Below are 16,274 nucleotides of genomic sequence, written 5' to 3' on the forward strand. Positions count from 1 at the left end.
CTCCAAACATGGACTTAAAAAACCAGCCAAGTGCGAGTCGGACTCGCGCACGAAGGGCTCCGTACCATTATCTATAAAAACGAGCAAAAAAAATCTCGTTTGTTTATTCTGTTTTTTAGTATTTGTTGTTATTGCGGCAACAGCAATACCTACCTAATCATCTGTGAAAAATTCAACTGTCTAACTATTACGGTTCATGAGATACAACCTGGTGGCAGACGGACAGCGGAGTCTTAGTAATAGGGTCCCGTTTTCCGTACCCTAAAAATCATGTCTCCAAATAAATGGACTTATATCCTTCAAAATCATATATCGTTTTACCCATCTTTACCGAAAAACCACGCGCTTATACCACATTTAGCTGGCCTGGTATAATTTCATCGTATTTTATGACCGCTTCTTATGAGACTCGAAACAATAGGGCTTCGCTAACCGCAGCCACCGCCTGCCTGCGTGAATTCTGATAATGGACATCGATATCTCTATCCTATTTATTCCTCCTGATTTGGAAAGGGATAGCGTTCAATCTAATAATCGTGCTATGCATACCTGAGTAGGCGGTTTAAACCTGTTCTTATGTAGTCGATACTTTGAATGATTGTTCTTAAGGCTTCACTTTTTACAAGACGTAAATAAAAGAGCGATGTTTTTTAGGTTAATCTAAATTAAACTTTTGAGAAACGAACAGAAGAAGAAAAGAGCCCATAAAATGGAGATATAGGTTAGGTACACTGGTAACTGCAAATAGGTTAGATTAGAGTCCGACATGACCTCTGTGCCTCCCTGGGCGAGGTAGTACTTATCCCCACGAAGAAAAAAGGTTAAAATCAAAATCAAAAAATTATTCTATACTTAGGACAACTAGTGTTGCAATGCTTCGTCTGTGACTCTACAGTCTACCACAACACCGGTTCAGAACTACCTACTCTGAAGAGCCTAAAGAGAGTTTATAGCTTAAAGCTCCTTGGTTAAATTTTTGTTTGGTTTATTGTTAGGAAAATGTCGGAATTTATAATAGGTACTTCAGATAAAGTTTATAGTAACAAGCAACTATAAAACTGTATTTCAATGATATTTTTATTTCACAATCATAAATCCGTAGCCGCCCTACATTGAATCCATTAATAACCCATCAAAGCGATCGAGATTAGTTAACACTTTCGAATATAGTGAGTCGATCCGGCGGAAACGGTTCCCGAAAGCACGTGTTACCAAACCCTTTCCCTTTACTTTCAGGAAGTGGCCTTATGGCCTAAAAAATAAGATCGAAAATCTCATGACAATAATTTTAAGTGAATACGTAAAAAGATTAAGAATTTATTTTGAAGTTCTTATTGTTAGAGGAATAAGGGATATAATGTTTAAGTTTTTCAGGGGATAGTTATAGTTCAGTGCTCAAATAGCCGGCAGTGATAGTGTAAATATGTCGTCGGAAGAATTCGGTGCTCGAGCCGTGTCGTTTCGGCCAATATCCGCAGGAAATGGTTCTCAGGAACGACACAGAGTGCATCATTGTCTTGTAATTGAAACGGCGTGTCGATTTCGTCCCTAATTTGTAGATGAGGGTTGTAATCATTAAAATTTGTTTTACTTATACAGTGTGATTATTTGACTCGGATACCTTTACCACGGCCACCTGCGTGAATTCAAATATAATGGACATCGATTAGGTATTCCTCCTGTATTGAAATGATCCACAGTTGGCCTGGTTGGTTCCTTGTTTCCCCAGGAGCTATGGTAGCTACCTACCTACTCAATGTTTGTTTAGTGTGAATAAAGGACCTTCCTTGCGTCGCTCCCTCATTACTTAGGATACTTGGCTACTTTTTGATAACACCCTGTTGATGATATTTTTCCAACGTAGCTCTCTGTACCTCTCTCGGTACGACTAAATTTCTTGAATGAAATATTTATCTATTAGAACAACACTTATCTAGAAAGTAGAAGTTATCAAAATGAAACAAACTGTCCGTTATCTAATCTAGTCGAGATAACACGAAAAAATTTTCAGTAGAAGCTGACACGCTGACGTCTTTCTCTACCACTATTGTGCGTCGCTTCAAGCCAGTTTAATGGACAAAGAACCTTGGGTACGATATTTTTCTATAAGAGAACATTGCTTCGCTTCGCTGTAATAAAATATTGATTAACAATCTAGATTCTAGACGAATGAGTCGGATGAAGAGCTAAAATAAGTTATTGGAGTATGGAGAAGAGTCGAAGTTATATATACCTATAACTCTTCTTCTAGGTAGGCAAAGACAACGAAGAAAGTTATTGGGAATTTCAATTAATGTTTTCACTGAAGAAGTTAATGCTTTCACAATATAGGAATGCAAAGTAAGATACATACTTAATTATTATAAAGGTACAATACTCATACAAATTGTCTGGCGATTAAAGAGAGTTCATACAGTACACTTTATAAAAGGTTTATTACCTTTATGTCTGGACATGCCGATTGCCAGACATGTTATTTACATGAGTAAAATTCCGTATAATACATAAAACGCATACTTATGTGCCTACCAATTATTTTGTCGTGGACTCTCCTGAAACAAGTTTTTTCCACGAAACGAGAGCTACTTATGCAGATGGGTGTTGGAAACTTATGGTAATTATTCACCATAAGGTTCCCGACCTACGGAACGTTGCCCGAATAATTGACCCACACGCGATTTCGCATGTCGGTCTAATCGTGTGCATGGCTGATATAATCGGTTTATATATGCCTGAATTGATAAGTGAAAGAATTTTTAAAATAACGCTGACGTTCTCGGAATAGTTAAATATCTTTTAGACATGATTTGTTAGTATGTGGTCAAATCTTGCAACTGAATTTTAATTTACACCACACTGTTGCAATACATAAGTAATATGTAAGTGCGGTAACAATGTTAGACTAATAATGATGGAGGCGTGAGGTGGCCATAGGAACTCATTAACTTCGTCGTGTTTGGGCTCATTAGATTTCAAGATCAAGTACTAATAGGTACCTAGATATCGACCACAGTCTCATGATGGCGCCGAGTGGTGGGTGATTGGAACTCCTCAAGCATCGTAACTCTGTTGTGTTTGGGGCTTGGGCTCGTTGGATTTGCCTTGGCATGTTCATTTTAATACAGGGCTTAAATAAAAGCTTGTTTTAAAAAGGCTGTTTTAAAATTGAGGATATTATAAAAATTTAGGACATGCATTTATTGTATAGGTTGGTATTTTAGTATTCCACAAATTTGTATGATATAGGTATCGCTTAAATCTCTGATTTTTTGTCCTCCTACACCGGCGTCTCCCAATACTGCACTTTCTGGTTCGAAACCACCAGCACCACTGCGCACTCAGCAATTTTAAAGTAGTGACCGGGTCAGGGAAACTATCTATTACATGCCTGAGAACCATTTAAGACCACCCGAGTACATATTAGTTGGTTTTAAGTATACACAAAAGAGTTTTATTGATTACTAGCTGATCCCCGCGGCTTCGCCCGCGTAGATTTGGGTTTTTAAAGATCCCGTATAGCCTATGTCACTCAGGAAAAATGTAGCTTTCTACTGGTGAAAGAATTTTAAAAATCGGTTTAGTAGTACTAAAGATTACCCCCTACAAACAAACTTAACAAAATACCTCTTTATATAATAGTATAGATATACGTACAGAGCGTAGCGAGACCATAGAGCGAGACCAATAATCTATGACCTACAAGTATTTTTTAATTGTAAAAATACATTGTCATTTTTCCTGTGCATTTTTCATTTTCGGACGTAAATGTCAATTTATTAAACAATTTTATTAGCATAAGATCGTCCAATTTCCATAAAAAAAGCTAAATAAACAAAATAATAAATAAAATAATCGTATTATTAACGAGAAGTAACAATAAGTTTATATTCTAACCAAGAAAAACTGAAGAAGACGGTCCAATAAAAATGTCGAAGCGATTTACAAAACCCACCATAAATTGGATAGAGTTTATGAAGAGAGTCCCACCTGAACAGAAAGGAAAATTCTTGGCGTTTAAAGCCAAGGCCGATATGTATTTGCGGCGGTAAATATTTGAATAGGTTTCATAGAATGGTTGATTATAATTTGTGTTATCTAGTTTAAAATTGTCCACAATAATTGATGAGTTTAGTTTGAACACCAGTTCTAACTCCATGGTCAATATTAAACGCAATTTTACCAAATAATGTAGTTCTTGATTTTTAGGGTTCCGTACTCTGTCCATCTGTCTGTCTGTTTCTCTGCCTGACTGTCCGTCTGTCGCGTCTGTCAAGAAAACCTATAGGGTAGTTACTACCCGTTGACCTAGAATCATGTTTGGCAGGTAGGTAGGTCTTATAGTACGTAAAGGAAAAAGTCCGAAAACCATGAATGTGTGGTTACATAACAAGAATACAATTAAAATGTGTTCATTTTGTTTTAAATATAGTTTTAAATATTTAGACTAGCGCTTGCCTGCAATCAGATGATGCAGCCTTTGGTATTGGTATTTTTAACTATCATACCGAGTCGGGTATCATATGAAAGGGGTTTACTTGTACATTCTAAAACAGATTATTGTTTTTTTATACCTAATAGTTTTTGATTTATCGTGCAAAATGTCGAAAAAAATACGACTGTAGTACGGAACTCTCGATGCGCGAGTCTGTCTCGCACTTGGCTGGTTTTTTGAATATAGGTAGTATAATTTTTTACAGGGTGCAAGCAAACCCTCCAGAGCTTCCAAAAATTAATTGGGAGGAATATGCAAAGAAAGTACCAGTACAAGGTCTAGTAGAGAAGTTCAAATCGGAATACGCACAGGTCAATATTCCCTATCCTGAAGATACACTTTCGGTCAAAGTGGATGAGCAATGGAAGTCTCTACAACCACAGATAAAATCTTACTGTGCAGATAGACAAAAAGACATTGATGCGTACGTTATATTCCTGTGTTGATTCAATGTATCTCTAATCACCAATGTACCAGATAGACTTAACATTTTAAGATATTGAATGAATGTTCCAGTGCGCAAAAGGAACTTGACAAAATAAAAGCATTGCCAAAGTTCGATGATATTACACTGGAGATGCTGTACGATATGAATGGGGATAAGGCCTTTGATCCCGTAAAGCGACCGACTTTCTGGCCTCACACGCCAGAAGAACAACCAGGATATATGACGCCTGAACAAAAAGCACTCAAGGAAAAGAAACACTGAAAAAACTATGGATTGCTAGATCTAATAGATAAAGTATTTGAACAAATTAATCATTTTATTTGTTACTCATCTATTACGTACTCACCTATAAAACAATTTTTTAATAGATACGCGTTAGATAGCTGGTAATTAAAAGATGATTGTAGTTTTGTCATAACATTTTTTTGCGAGTTTGATTGGAAACTACATGCAGACAAGAAGTCAATGATCGATCAGGACAACAGTGTCCAAACGACAAAAGTCATTGTCTATGGACACACATGAAAGGGCCGCAGTCTATATTTAGAACCCCGTTCAGGGTCGAGGAATATCAGCCAAGAAGTTGCACGCCGTGGCAAATTGTGACTGATCATTGGTTAGGGTTACGACATTTATTTTTGGCTTTATTACTTTCAGTAACTGGACTTTTGATTGTGATGCACGTGCAGTTTAATGATCATGGGATCAAAGTTTCTCATTTTTAGGGTTCCATATCAAGCATTACAAAACAACACTAAACAACAACGGCAATATAAAATACAACTGCGGAATATTTTTTGAATATCAACCAATATATGTATTTACCTAGTACGTACTTGCTCTTATGATCCTCATTGGTGAGGATCGTCACCTCTTCAACTGAAGATTTGTGTACCTCGATTTTTTTAGAATTATGTAGATTGGCTAGTCGAGAGCTGTAAAGATTCTATCAAACGAAAGCATATTCGGGCTAAGTTCTTGAGGTGTTTTCTGTCCCACTTTATTTTTTCAAGGTTTTAAAATTGTAGTTAATGGGGTCATGTAGAGATTATTTAGATTAATTAAAGTAAGGGATAAGTATTCCGAGAAAGTATCGAAATCGGTCGACAGAATGTTTTTATCAGAGATAGTGGATGGGTGTAAACCAGTTTCTACCGCCAATACTGATTAACAATCTTTAAGTCACTAAAGCTACTTATTTCATCATAAAATTATAATTTATAACTGTTAAAATATATATCTTTTTGGAGCACTTGTGAGGTCGAAAGACTAGGTCTTAGATACCCAATTCCCCATGACTAGGAAAAAATTCCTCTAAATAAGCTTAGCTCTGGTTTTTTTTGGTCAGAAGATTCAAACGCTATGAGATACTGAATTCGGCAAATTCTCGATCTTATTCTGTTTGTAACTTGGAGGCTTCGATTCATTCACACTATCGAAGACACCAAATCTTAATAATAATTCGTGTCTTCTAAAGTTTTAATATCACATTCACATTTTTGAATTGGCATTTGGCAAGCCCATCCGTATGTTAGCTTTGATAAGTTATCTGTCTACATTATGAAGAGGTAATTTTTTTAAGTGTTCATGTAGAGGGTTATCTCCGATCTCTAATGATCTGATTCTGAGAATTCCTTCACTGACACACTATAAATAATTACATTGCTATAAGATATAAATAGCTAGAAGTAGCTGGTACCTTGACACCTGTTGAAATCTAGAAAAGCTTTCGCACTTTTGTCAGCATTCTGATGTATTATTGTCCTAATTTTAAATGTGTCTGTGATCTATGTAAACACGCCCACTTTTGAAGTCAAAGATCATTCAACCAGCGGAATTGGTGCCAAGCTAAATAATAATAATCATTATCTTTAATTACACCTATTTTATAGTAGCGTAAAATGTTGCTGAAAACTGGAAATAGTGCCAATATTTTTGCACATCGTAGGTACCTATATTTAACTCATAGCTATGACAAAATCATCAAGAAGGCTCTTGCCAATTTTCCATCTCTTGTTTCCACCCTTTTCATGAAGATTGAAAAGTGAAACAGAATGCGGAGCAGGTTTGAACCGCTTGACTTAGGTAAGTAGATAATAATAATAATGTCTGAAGTTGCAACATGGTGGTTTGCGCAGGTCATAGTAATGAAAATATAATATTGTTTATATTCTTACAGAACACATTACATTATGATTCCTATTCAAGTGAATCAATGTTGGTAAGTACCAACATTGATTAATTAGAGATTGAGATCTATATGTAAGATTTTAAGTAGGTAGGTTGTTCGATTTAGATTAGTGGTCAACTAATAAGTTAGTAATAACAAATTGAAGCATTTTTAGGGTTCCGTACCTCAAAAGGAAAAACGGAACCCTTATAGGATCACTTTGTTGTCTGGTACTTCCTGTTGACCTAGAATCATGAAATTTGGCAGGTAGGTAGGTCTTATAGCTGACATTCCGGGAAAAAATCTGAAAACCGTGAATTTGTAGTTCCATCACACAAAAAAATTCAATTGTAGTCATGAACTAAAATTAGTATTTTCAATTTTCGAAGTAAGATAACTATGTATATGAAGTGGGGTATCATATAAAAGGGCTTTACTTGTGCATTCTAAATCAGATTTTTATTTATTTTTATGCATTATAGTTTTTGAATAATTATAGTGCAAAATGTCGAAAAAATACGACTGTAGTACGGAACCCTCGTTGAGCGAACCCGCACTTGGCCGGTTTTTATTTCGTCTTAGGTTTGATAACTTTCCGTAATTTTATGTGATAACAGCTAAGTATTATTTACAATATACGCGGGAAAATACCTAATCTTTATATTAGAAGCTTAGCTATTTTTTTTGTCAATGTTGATAATATTGTTTTGATTCTTTTTTGTAAAAGCTATTGAAGAAAAATATTCTTTCACGCGTCCACAGCTGGACATAAGTCTCTTGTAGGAACTTCCTCACGCGTAGATGTTGCGTTGCCTTATCCTAACGTCTCCTGGGATTACGTAAAAATACCCAAAATAGCGATCATGGAAGATATTTGCTTCAAGTATAAATAATCCATATCCATCGATTTTCTATTCTATTGCTCTTTTCTAAAAGTAAGACGTAATCCCCACATCTTTTGCCTTCTTGAGGTATATTCGCAATTCGCAGAGCATTGAGTAAGAGAGATCGTTAAAAACTTAATCAGAGACGAACCATTAGGTCTCGTTTCAATGTATCTGATTCAAAGCATTCGAATCACAAGTAGGTATGCAGCTGCGTATGCCAGATGCCCGGCGTGTTTCCAAGAACTGCAACTCTTCAGAACTCTATGTGGTCTAATTTTCTAAAACGGTAGGTACGTATCGATAGCTAGCTATGTTGTTTTTCATGGAATAGAAATTCAGGGAATTTCATACCTAGATTTAGAACTTAAACCTTAAAGAAAAAACTTCGTTATAGAAAACTTTTTAAAAGCTCTTTTGAAACTGAAAGTGTAAGTATAGGTTGGTATAGCCACAACTTGAGCGCATTGTAAATAACGAACTTGGGGAAGATTTGTCGATAAAAAACGCATAATGTGGTATGCGGAAGATTTTTAAAATACGTCTAAAACGCATCGTTATGTCGCATGCGGGGAAGACCACGTTTTCGACCGGCTAGTAACTCTTAGCTATCAGTTATTTCGGCTGCGGAGAGTCCCCGCATGCTGTTTGTCATCCGAGTTATCGACCACTGATAAATAATGAGCCTTACTGGTGGTTTCCTATTCTTATACGAACCAATCCAAGCTAAAGTAAATGGGCGAAATTTAAAAATAGCTTTCAATTAGCGTCCCTTTAGCACTTTCACGATAATAGCTTCGTAGGTACGTCGTAGGAACTAAATTGCCAAGGATAAAAATAAAACTTGCACAAATAGACACTAATTATGCTCAGTTTCGTTTAATCCCGTTAACTAAGTACAGACTGGACAGAGTGCGGGTTCCGTATGTCGTGGGTGGAAGGGTGAGAGCACCTGTTGCAGGCAGGCTATTTTTAACATCCCCCCCTTCCCCCCTCACCCCTCTGCCCCGCATCCCACACGTCAGCCGCTCATAAATCCATGACTAATATGCGAAGTCAAGAATGCTTGCAACTTTGATGAAGTTTTTAGTGTGATTAGGTTTGTAAACTAAAAAATAAATCTGTCTGTCTGTTATGAAAGCCCGTCCGCCTATCTGACATTTGGTACACAGAAAACTGCAGCCCAACTGCATCATCTGCATGAATCGGACAGGAGGTATAGGTATTACCTACTTTTAATCCCGGAAAATCAAAGAGGCTCTAAGAGATTTTTAAAAACCTAAATCCACGCGGAAGAAGCTGCGGGCACCATATAGTAATACTAATACTAACGATGTGCAAAAATATAAAATATAATACACCGACCGGCGGAAGATTGACGCTCTGGAAATGTGGTGCTGGAGACGCCTCTTAAGAATAAAATGGACCGCACATCGTACAAACGTCTCCATCCTCAAAGAACTAAAAATAAATCAGAGGCTTTCATCACTTGTACAATTGCGAATCCTCAAGTTCTTTGGGCACATTACAAGGAAGAGTGGTACCATCGAACACCTCGTGGTACAAGGTCGAGTGGAGGGCACACGTCCGCGGGGGCGTTCCCCAACTAGGTGGACGGACTTAATCCGCTCTGCAACAAGCACACCTGTCTCCGTGTGTGCACATAATGCCACCAATAGAAGTCGCTGGAGGGAGATCGCACGAGCAGCAGTGAAGAATTCATAGCCACGACCACTCTGTCAAGAGTGAACGATTGAGAAGAAGAATAATACACCCATTTTCTTTTATAAATTTCCATTTTGCAAAACCTTTTAGGTATGCCTTTGCGACCTGTTACATACCTACCAATAAAATCATGCATTTAATATTGTGGGAACTGATTACCCATCAAATAGTGCATTGTTTCGTAGTTTGTACCTACGTGTAAACTGATCAAAATCCTGCTCATCAAAATAACATATTTCTTTTGTTTACACTACGTATCAAGCAATCAGCGCGTGCGATTTTTATAAATGGGATACTTCGCGCGAAAATAAAACTGATGTGTTTATTTCTACGCCTGGTATTGGAATTTAAATTGCCGTCTACTTTATTTACATGGAAAATTATATTTGCAAATTGTTTATTCTGCAATGTTAAAAATTAAAAAAAAACTTTATCGTATTTCCTACATAGAGATAGAACAATAAGACGACTACACGACGACCGAATTCGTCCGAATTGTAACTAAGTCTTTTGAAAATTCCGCGCGAACTCTTTGATTTTAAAAAGTAGCGTACATGTAAATAGGTTCGGTCATTGTGGCGTGAAGAAGTAACAAACATCCAAACATTCACATGTAATATTTAAAAAGGCCTGAAATAATGTTTAAAGGCTGCCATTAAATAAGTTAACTAGATTTTTATGCTTCTATCTTTGATAAATGCCCTTTATCATAATCATCTCCATTGAGTGCCATCTTCAAACTAAAACTCGGAGCCTGAGAAATTTAATTATGCTCTATAGGTAAGTAAATATTCGCTGACTGCCCTACGGCTTCAGAGTTTTCTTCCTTTTTTAGCCAATACCATTAACTGTGGTGAATTCATATTATTATTTATTCAAACAACTCGCTGATGCCTGCGATTTCGTCCGCGTGGAATTCGGTTTTTAAAAATCCCATGAGAACTCTTTAATTTTCCGAGATATAAAGTAGCATATGTCACTCTCCAGGCCCTATCTGTATTCTGTACCCATGCAAAAAATCACGTCAATCCGTTACACCGTTGCGACGTGATTGAAGGACAAACCAACAAACAAACACACTTTCGCATTTATAATAGATAAGGGTACTGATTCACATCAATTTAGTACGTGGCCAAACTCAAGAAGTTCTGCTAATAGAAACATATTGTCTTTTAAAGATTTCTACATAAAACTGTCGATAAAACGAAGCGATAAACGATTCTTGGCAGTCAGATCAAACATAATAATATTGTATCTTCTTGTTTATTCTCGTATTATAAAGCATTAAATGCGTGGTGTGCATATGAATAATAAGTAAATTGTGTTATGAGATGAATTATATGCAGCCTTATCTCTAGCGAAGCCTACTCAGTATTCTTTTGAGTCGCTGATCGGGAAGATTAAGAAAACCTTGGACGAAACTGACCTATAACACCTACTTAAACTGTAGGCAAGTTTTGTACGACGCTACTATTCTGTCTATGTTAATGATTTTAGGCTTATCTTATACACATCTTTTTATTATTTCGTTTTTAACGTAAGTAGATGCAGATGTTTCTGTTATGAGATAAGCTTACATTTGATTTGTCTACAATCATCTTAGAAAATCAGTTGCATGGTAACATAAAGACTTATTGGGTGTTAAGGACTAAGTTACCTTCGACCTCACTGATTTTCCAATCACATCGCCATCTTGTAACAAAAAAGTTTGTTGGGAAAAGAATAAGGTTCATTTATTGAGGAGAATTCCCGCATAATATGTTTGACATACCAGCCTAAAAGAATAACTAACTGCGTGTGCCATAAATGCTCCGGCATTATTACTCCCTGAGCTGTCTCAACCGATAGACATCCACAGCTAGACAGAGGTCTCTTGTATCTCTCTCTCCGGTCGTTCCTTCATTGCTGAAGATCGTGGTCCTGGTAACCTGCCCTCGAATGGATTATCTGTTTCCATCGGCTTTATGGACAATCAAAGCAAGAGAAAGGCAAAGAATAGATGCGTTCGAAATGTGGTGCTGGAGGCGGATGCTACGGATTCCGTGGACTGCCAAGCGCACAAACGTGTCTATCCTTTCGCAACTGGGAATCACTGCTCGACTCTCCTCCATATGTTACCAACGATTGCTCTCATATTTCGGCCACATCATACGGCGGGGGGACGACAGCTTAGAAAAGCTCATAGTGACGGGTCTCTTGTATAAGCACAGTAAATTTCGCCTATATCAATGGTGGTAGGAACTTCTACAAACCACGACTATTTATCCATCGGCTCCCAGCGATTTCTTTCAGACTTTCAGATCGTATATGTCTACTTGAATAGCGTCCTTCGAACACTGTATTTTCTGTTCAGCGTTTTCATTTCAGCACCTTTTCACCCCAAAATCCATTGATTCTCAGAACCCAGTCCATTGTCACTTAGGACTTATGAGTAAAATTGCCTTTAAATAAGGAGATTATAGTTGCGGCTTTATATACCAACACTAGCTTATGCTCGCGACTTCATCCGCGTGGACTACACAAATTTCACACCCCTATTTCATCCCCTTATAGGAGTAGAATTTTCAAAAATCTTTTCTTAGCGGATGCCTACATCATAACAGCTATCTGCATGCAAAATTTCAGCCTGATCCGTCCAGTGGTTTGAGCTGTGCGTTGATAGATCAGTCAGTCAGTCACCTTTTCCTTTTATATATATAGATTTGTCAACTTCTGTGATCCTGAATTTTGTTCCCCATCACATATAAGTACCATTATTGGGAGACATGTAGCCCTTCGAGATAAATAAACAATTATATGGCACGGACCACTGTGCGGACATTGATAGTGGCTGTTATCAGAGTCGTCGAACTCGCACCAAGGCGACGGGTGCGTACATTATGTAAAGGTCTTTGTTCATTGGTGGCATTTATAGTTAAGGCAATCTATTACATAGTGATCGTTATAGGTAATTGTAAACAGTAAGGATTTTAATGAGCATATTTTATTACTAACTAGATAATGCCCGCGACTTCATGCGCTTGAATTTAAGTTTTTGAAATTCCGTAGAATTATTTTTCGAGATGAAAATTAGCCTATATCCGTCTCCAGGCTGCAAGTTATCTCTGTATAAAGTTGCTTATGTCCTTCCGCGGGGTGCCTGCAAGCTATCTCTGTATTAAATTTCGTCAACATCGGTTAAATGGATAGGCTACAAAAGAAAGCACACAAACACTTTCGCTTTTATAATATTAGTATGAATATTATGGATTTATTAAATGAATTGGGACATATTATGACCGATTGCAACATTACCTAAGCTTATTTTAAGCATGCATTGAGAGAATACCGAGAATAATATTATTATCACTGAAAACAGGAATGATTGGCGAAAGTAATAGGTAAGTAGAGATGCAATGTTTAAACTTATGAAGAAGCTAGGTTTGTCCTTTTCGCTCACAAGGGATTTCTAAATTCAGAAGGTATGTTCAGCTGCCTCCTTTGTGGCGATTATGGCCATATGTCGCTTCATGCATTTGGTTTGTTTAGCTAAAGGTAAAAGTATCGCCTAATGTGCCCTAAGGGCCCTAGGACTATTATGTGTGGACTCAGACGTAAAGACTAACGAAGATAATAATTATTTCAAGTTGGGTTTTTCACGGTTTTTTCGAACCACCACGAATAGACAGATATAGAGGAGATAGTAAAACGCAATAAACAAAAAGTACATAGGTAGGTATATACACCTATTTACTTACTAAATATTACGTAGTAGGTATGTTGAGTCATAACTGCTATGATCGCATCTTTCTATACATTTATACAATCTATCACGTATAACCTAAAAAACTAGTTGACAATAGAGTTTAACTGAATGACGCGGATTAGGCAAGTTTGTGATGCGGATCGTTACTAATTAATTCATAATTAAAAATTCTGGTGCGCCCGCGCAGACAGCATCAACCAATTACACTACCATAAAGGTTACAAAGCGATATAAACTCTAAACGAATAAAAATTAGGTTCAAATTACATTGTTATGAGTGTGGAGAGTTTGTATGAAGGGCAAGCGACAGTTGTTTTATTTTGAACTATATTTAGTACTTGGACTGAATTGTTACTGTGCCAGCTTTGTATAGATGGAGCAATGTGTGGCGATCACGCTTGATGAGTGCATAGCTTAGATAAGTATGTGGAAAATACCTAGGTGTTTACTGCATCGAGAGAATAACTGATGTAGAGACATTTATAAACTGTGGTTTTTATAAACTTTGTAGTTCCTATTATGACATTTTCGATATCTTACATTATTAAACCAACTTTCACTTAGGTATGTGATGTGTAAAAATATATCAGCTGGGTACTACCGATAGAAATTGAAAAAAAATGGAACAACCGCTATAATTTACTTGCCTAGCAAGTGGCTTGTTATCAATTTTGTTTTTTCAGCTACGGGTAGTTAACATACCTACTTATATTATGTTATTTTTACAGTTAAGGAAAATATTTATAGGAGTTAGGTCTATATTAATAGTAGAGCCATTTTAAAAGTGAGTTAATATAAATTGACCTGCTAATTTGCTTTAGCTTTAGTAAAGCTTTTATGATGCTACTATCTATACAGAGAAGAATATAAGCAAATTATAATTAAATTAATTGAGGTAGACAGTATGTTAGAAGAAGAAGTTAAGACGTAGGCAGCTAGACGTAGGAAGCAACTGTTCTGTACCATAAATGCTATGTATTCGAAATCCATATTCGCTTCAAGATCCGTCCCGAATCATGTCAACAAGCGTCTTTTCTACCTGCGGGTCCCGTTGCTGCAAGGTGCACGCACCCTACACGCACAAACACACACGCACCCACACACTTGAGAATTATTAGGGTTGCCAGATGTTTGTCTGGATTACTTGTCAGATATTTTTTCGTTTGACAAGTTCATAATTATTATGCTGATGTAATAGATTTTTAAACAGAATTAAATGAATGTTTATCAACTGATTTTTTTCCAAGCGAAAAACGCTTTAATTGAATAAAATTTATATAAGTACATACCTACTACAAGTTTTTTTTAATCCCGTGGGTATTTGATAAAAAATAGCATGTGTCCGTCCCTGCGATGCTATCTCTATACCAAACGTCAAAATCGGTTAAACAGATGGGCCGTGAAAAGCTAGCAGAGAGACACACACATTTGCATTTATAATACTAGTATGGAATATGGATTATTCAGCAGCAAAAATAGGTTTCAGGTCTTTTTAGGGTTCCGTACCTCAAAATGTAAAAAGGAACACTTGTAAGATCTATTCGTTGTCTGTCTGTCGTGTCTGTCAAGAAACATATAGGGTACTTTGACCTAGAACCATGAAATTTGGCAAGAAGGTAGATCTTATAGCACACGTAAGCGGAAAAAAACCGAAAACCGTGAATTTATGGTTTTATCACCGAAAAAAAATTAAGAAGAATATAAGTATTTTTCAATTTTTAAAGTACCTAAGATAACTATACTAAGTTAGGGATCATATGAAAAGGCTTTAGCTGTATATTCTATAAACAGATTTTTATTTATTCTATGCATAATAGTTTTTGATTTACAAAATGTTGAAAAAATATGACTGTAGTACGGAACTCTCGGTACGCGAGTATGACTCGCACTTTGCCGGTTTTTACATTTTCTTTAACTCGAAATTCGCGACATTATTATACTTTGTAAGCGTGTAATTTAAATAAAATATTTAAAATATGAGTAGTCATTTTTCAATTAGGTAACAGAAACAAAATTGTGCGCCCACTATTAAAAATTTTAACACCAATTTGAGTATGTTTGGCGCCAACCCCTGGACTCAGCAGTATGAATTTCTGGAAATGTAAGAACTCCATAACAAAAATCAATTTTATTGAAATTCCAAAATTATGTTAATCCGTACAGCGCAAATTGGCAACCCCGCATGCAACATGCGAGACCTTTCTCCCGTCCGCGCCCGCCCTGCAACTGATTCGTCAGATGTCGATCATGAGTTTTTGCCGTCTCAACAACAAAACTACTGCAGCCTGCTCCATACTTATAGTGCACGACGAATATTAATTTGCATATTTTCTGGTGTTCATGCAAAATTGTAGCGTATAATATTACTCTCCTTATAACAATTCAATAAGTATCGTTTTAAGTATTGTCGGTATTGGTAGATACGGTCTACTTATATTCACCGATTTTTTACAATAAGAATTCCTATTTTGGTTGATTCATTACATCATTACCTAGACCTACAACTTTTCATATACCTTTTCAGCATAATATTATTACCAATCAATTATTTATTATCTAAATATTAACTACCCATCTTCGCCTTAATGTTTCTACTAAATGCAGAAGCAAAATTTTCACATTTAATATGATTTAATATCGTCGCTGGTTTGTAGAAAGGGCGAATATACATATCTAGATTTTTATAGGTACAAAAAAATAGCTTATTCGCCCTTCCTACAAACAAGCGACGTCGATATTATGCAGGTACATATATTAAATGTATTTTTGAACTTTCTGGCACTACAAAGCGAAGCAAGCACGTGTAAAGT

The 16,274-nt window shown here is 36.5% G+C and overlaps 2 protein-coding genes across 3 annotated transcripts in view; one reads left to right on the forward strand and one right to left on the reverse strand.

The window, feature by feature from the left end:
• pnt (ETS transcription factor pointed) overlaps window positions 1–16,274 on the reverse strand; it is a 206,153-nt gene that overhangs the window by 183,038 nt on the left and 6,841 nt on the right. The window lies entirely within an intron of this gene.
• LOC117990924 (ATP synthase subunit d, mitochondrial-like) lies at window positions 3,907–5,241 on the forward strand. Its single transcript, XM_034978430.2, has 3 exons — window positions 3,907–4,045; window positions 4,698–4,916; window positions 5,009–5,241. Exons 1-3 carry the CDS (start codon window positions 3,927–3,929, stop codon window positions 5,199–5,201), a joined length of 531 nt encoding a protein of 176 aa, XP_034834321.1. The 5' UTR covers window positions 3,907–3,926; the 3' UTR covers window positions 5,202–5,241.

This window comes from Maniola hyperantus, chromosome 18 (assembly GCF_902806685.2).
Source record: "Maniola hyperantus chromosome 18, iAphHyp1.2, whole genome shotgun sequence".
NCBI classification, from domain to species: domain Eukaryota; kingdom Metazoa; phylum Arthropoda; class Insecta; order Lepidoptera; family Nymphalidae; genus Maniola; species Maniola hyperantus.

Coding starts and splice junctions, on each gene's coding strand:
- LOC117990924 (XM_034978430.2), top strand. CDS start 3,927: ATGTCGAAGCGATTTACAAAACCCACCATAAATTGGATAGAGTTTATG. Junction 4,046..4,697: donor GCCGATATGTATTTGCGGCG/GTAAATATTTGA, acceptor AATTTTTTACAG/GGTGCAAGCAAACCCTCCAG. Junction 4,917..5,008: donor AGACAAAAAGACATTGATGC/GTACGTTATATT, acceptor TGAATGTTCCAG/TGCGCAAAAGGAACTTGACA.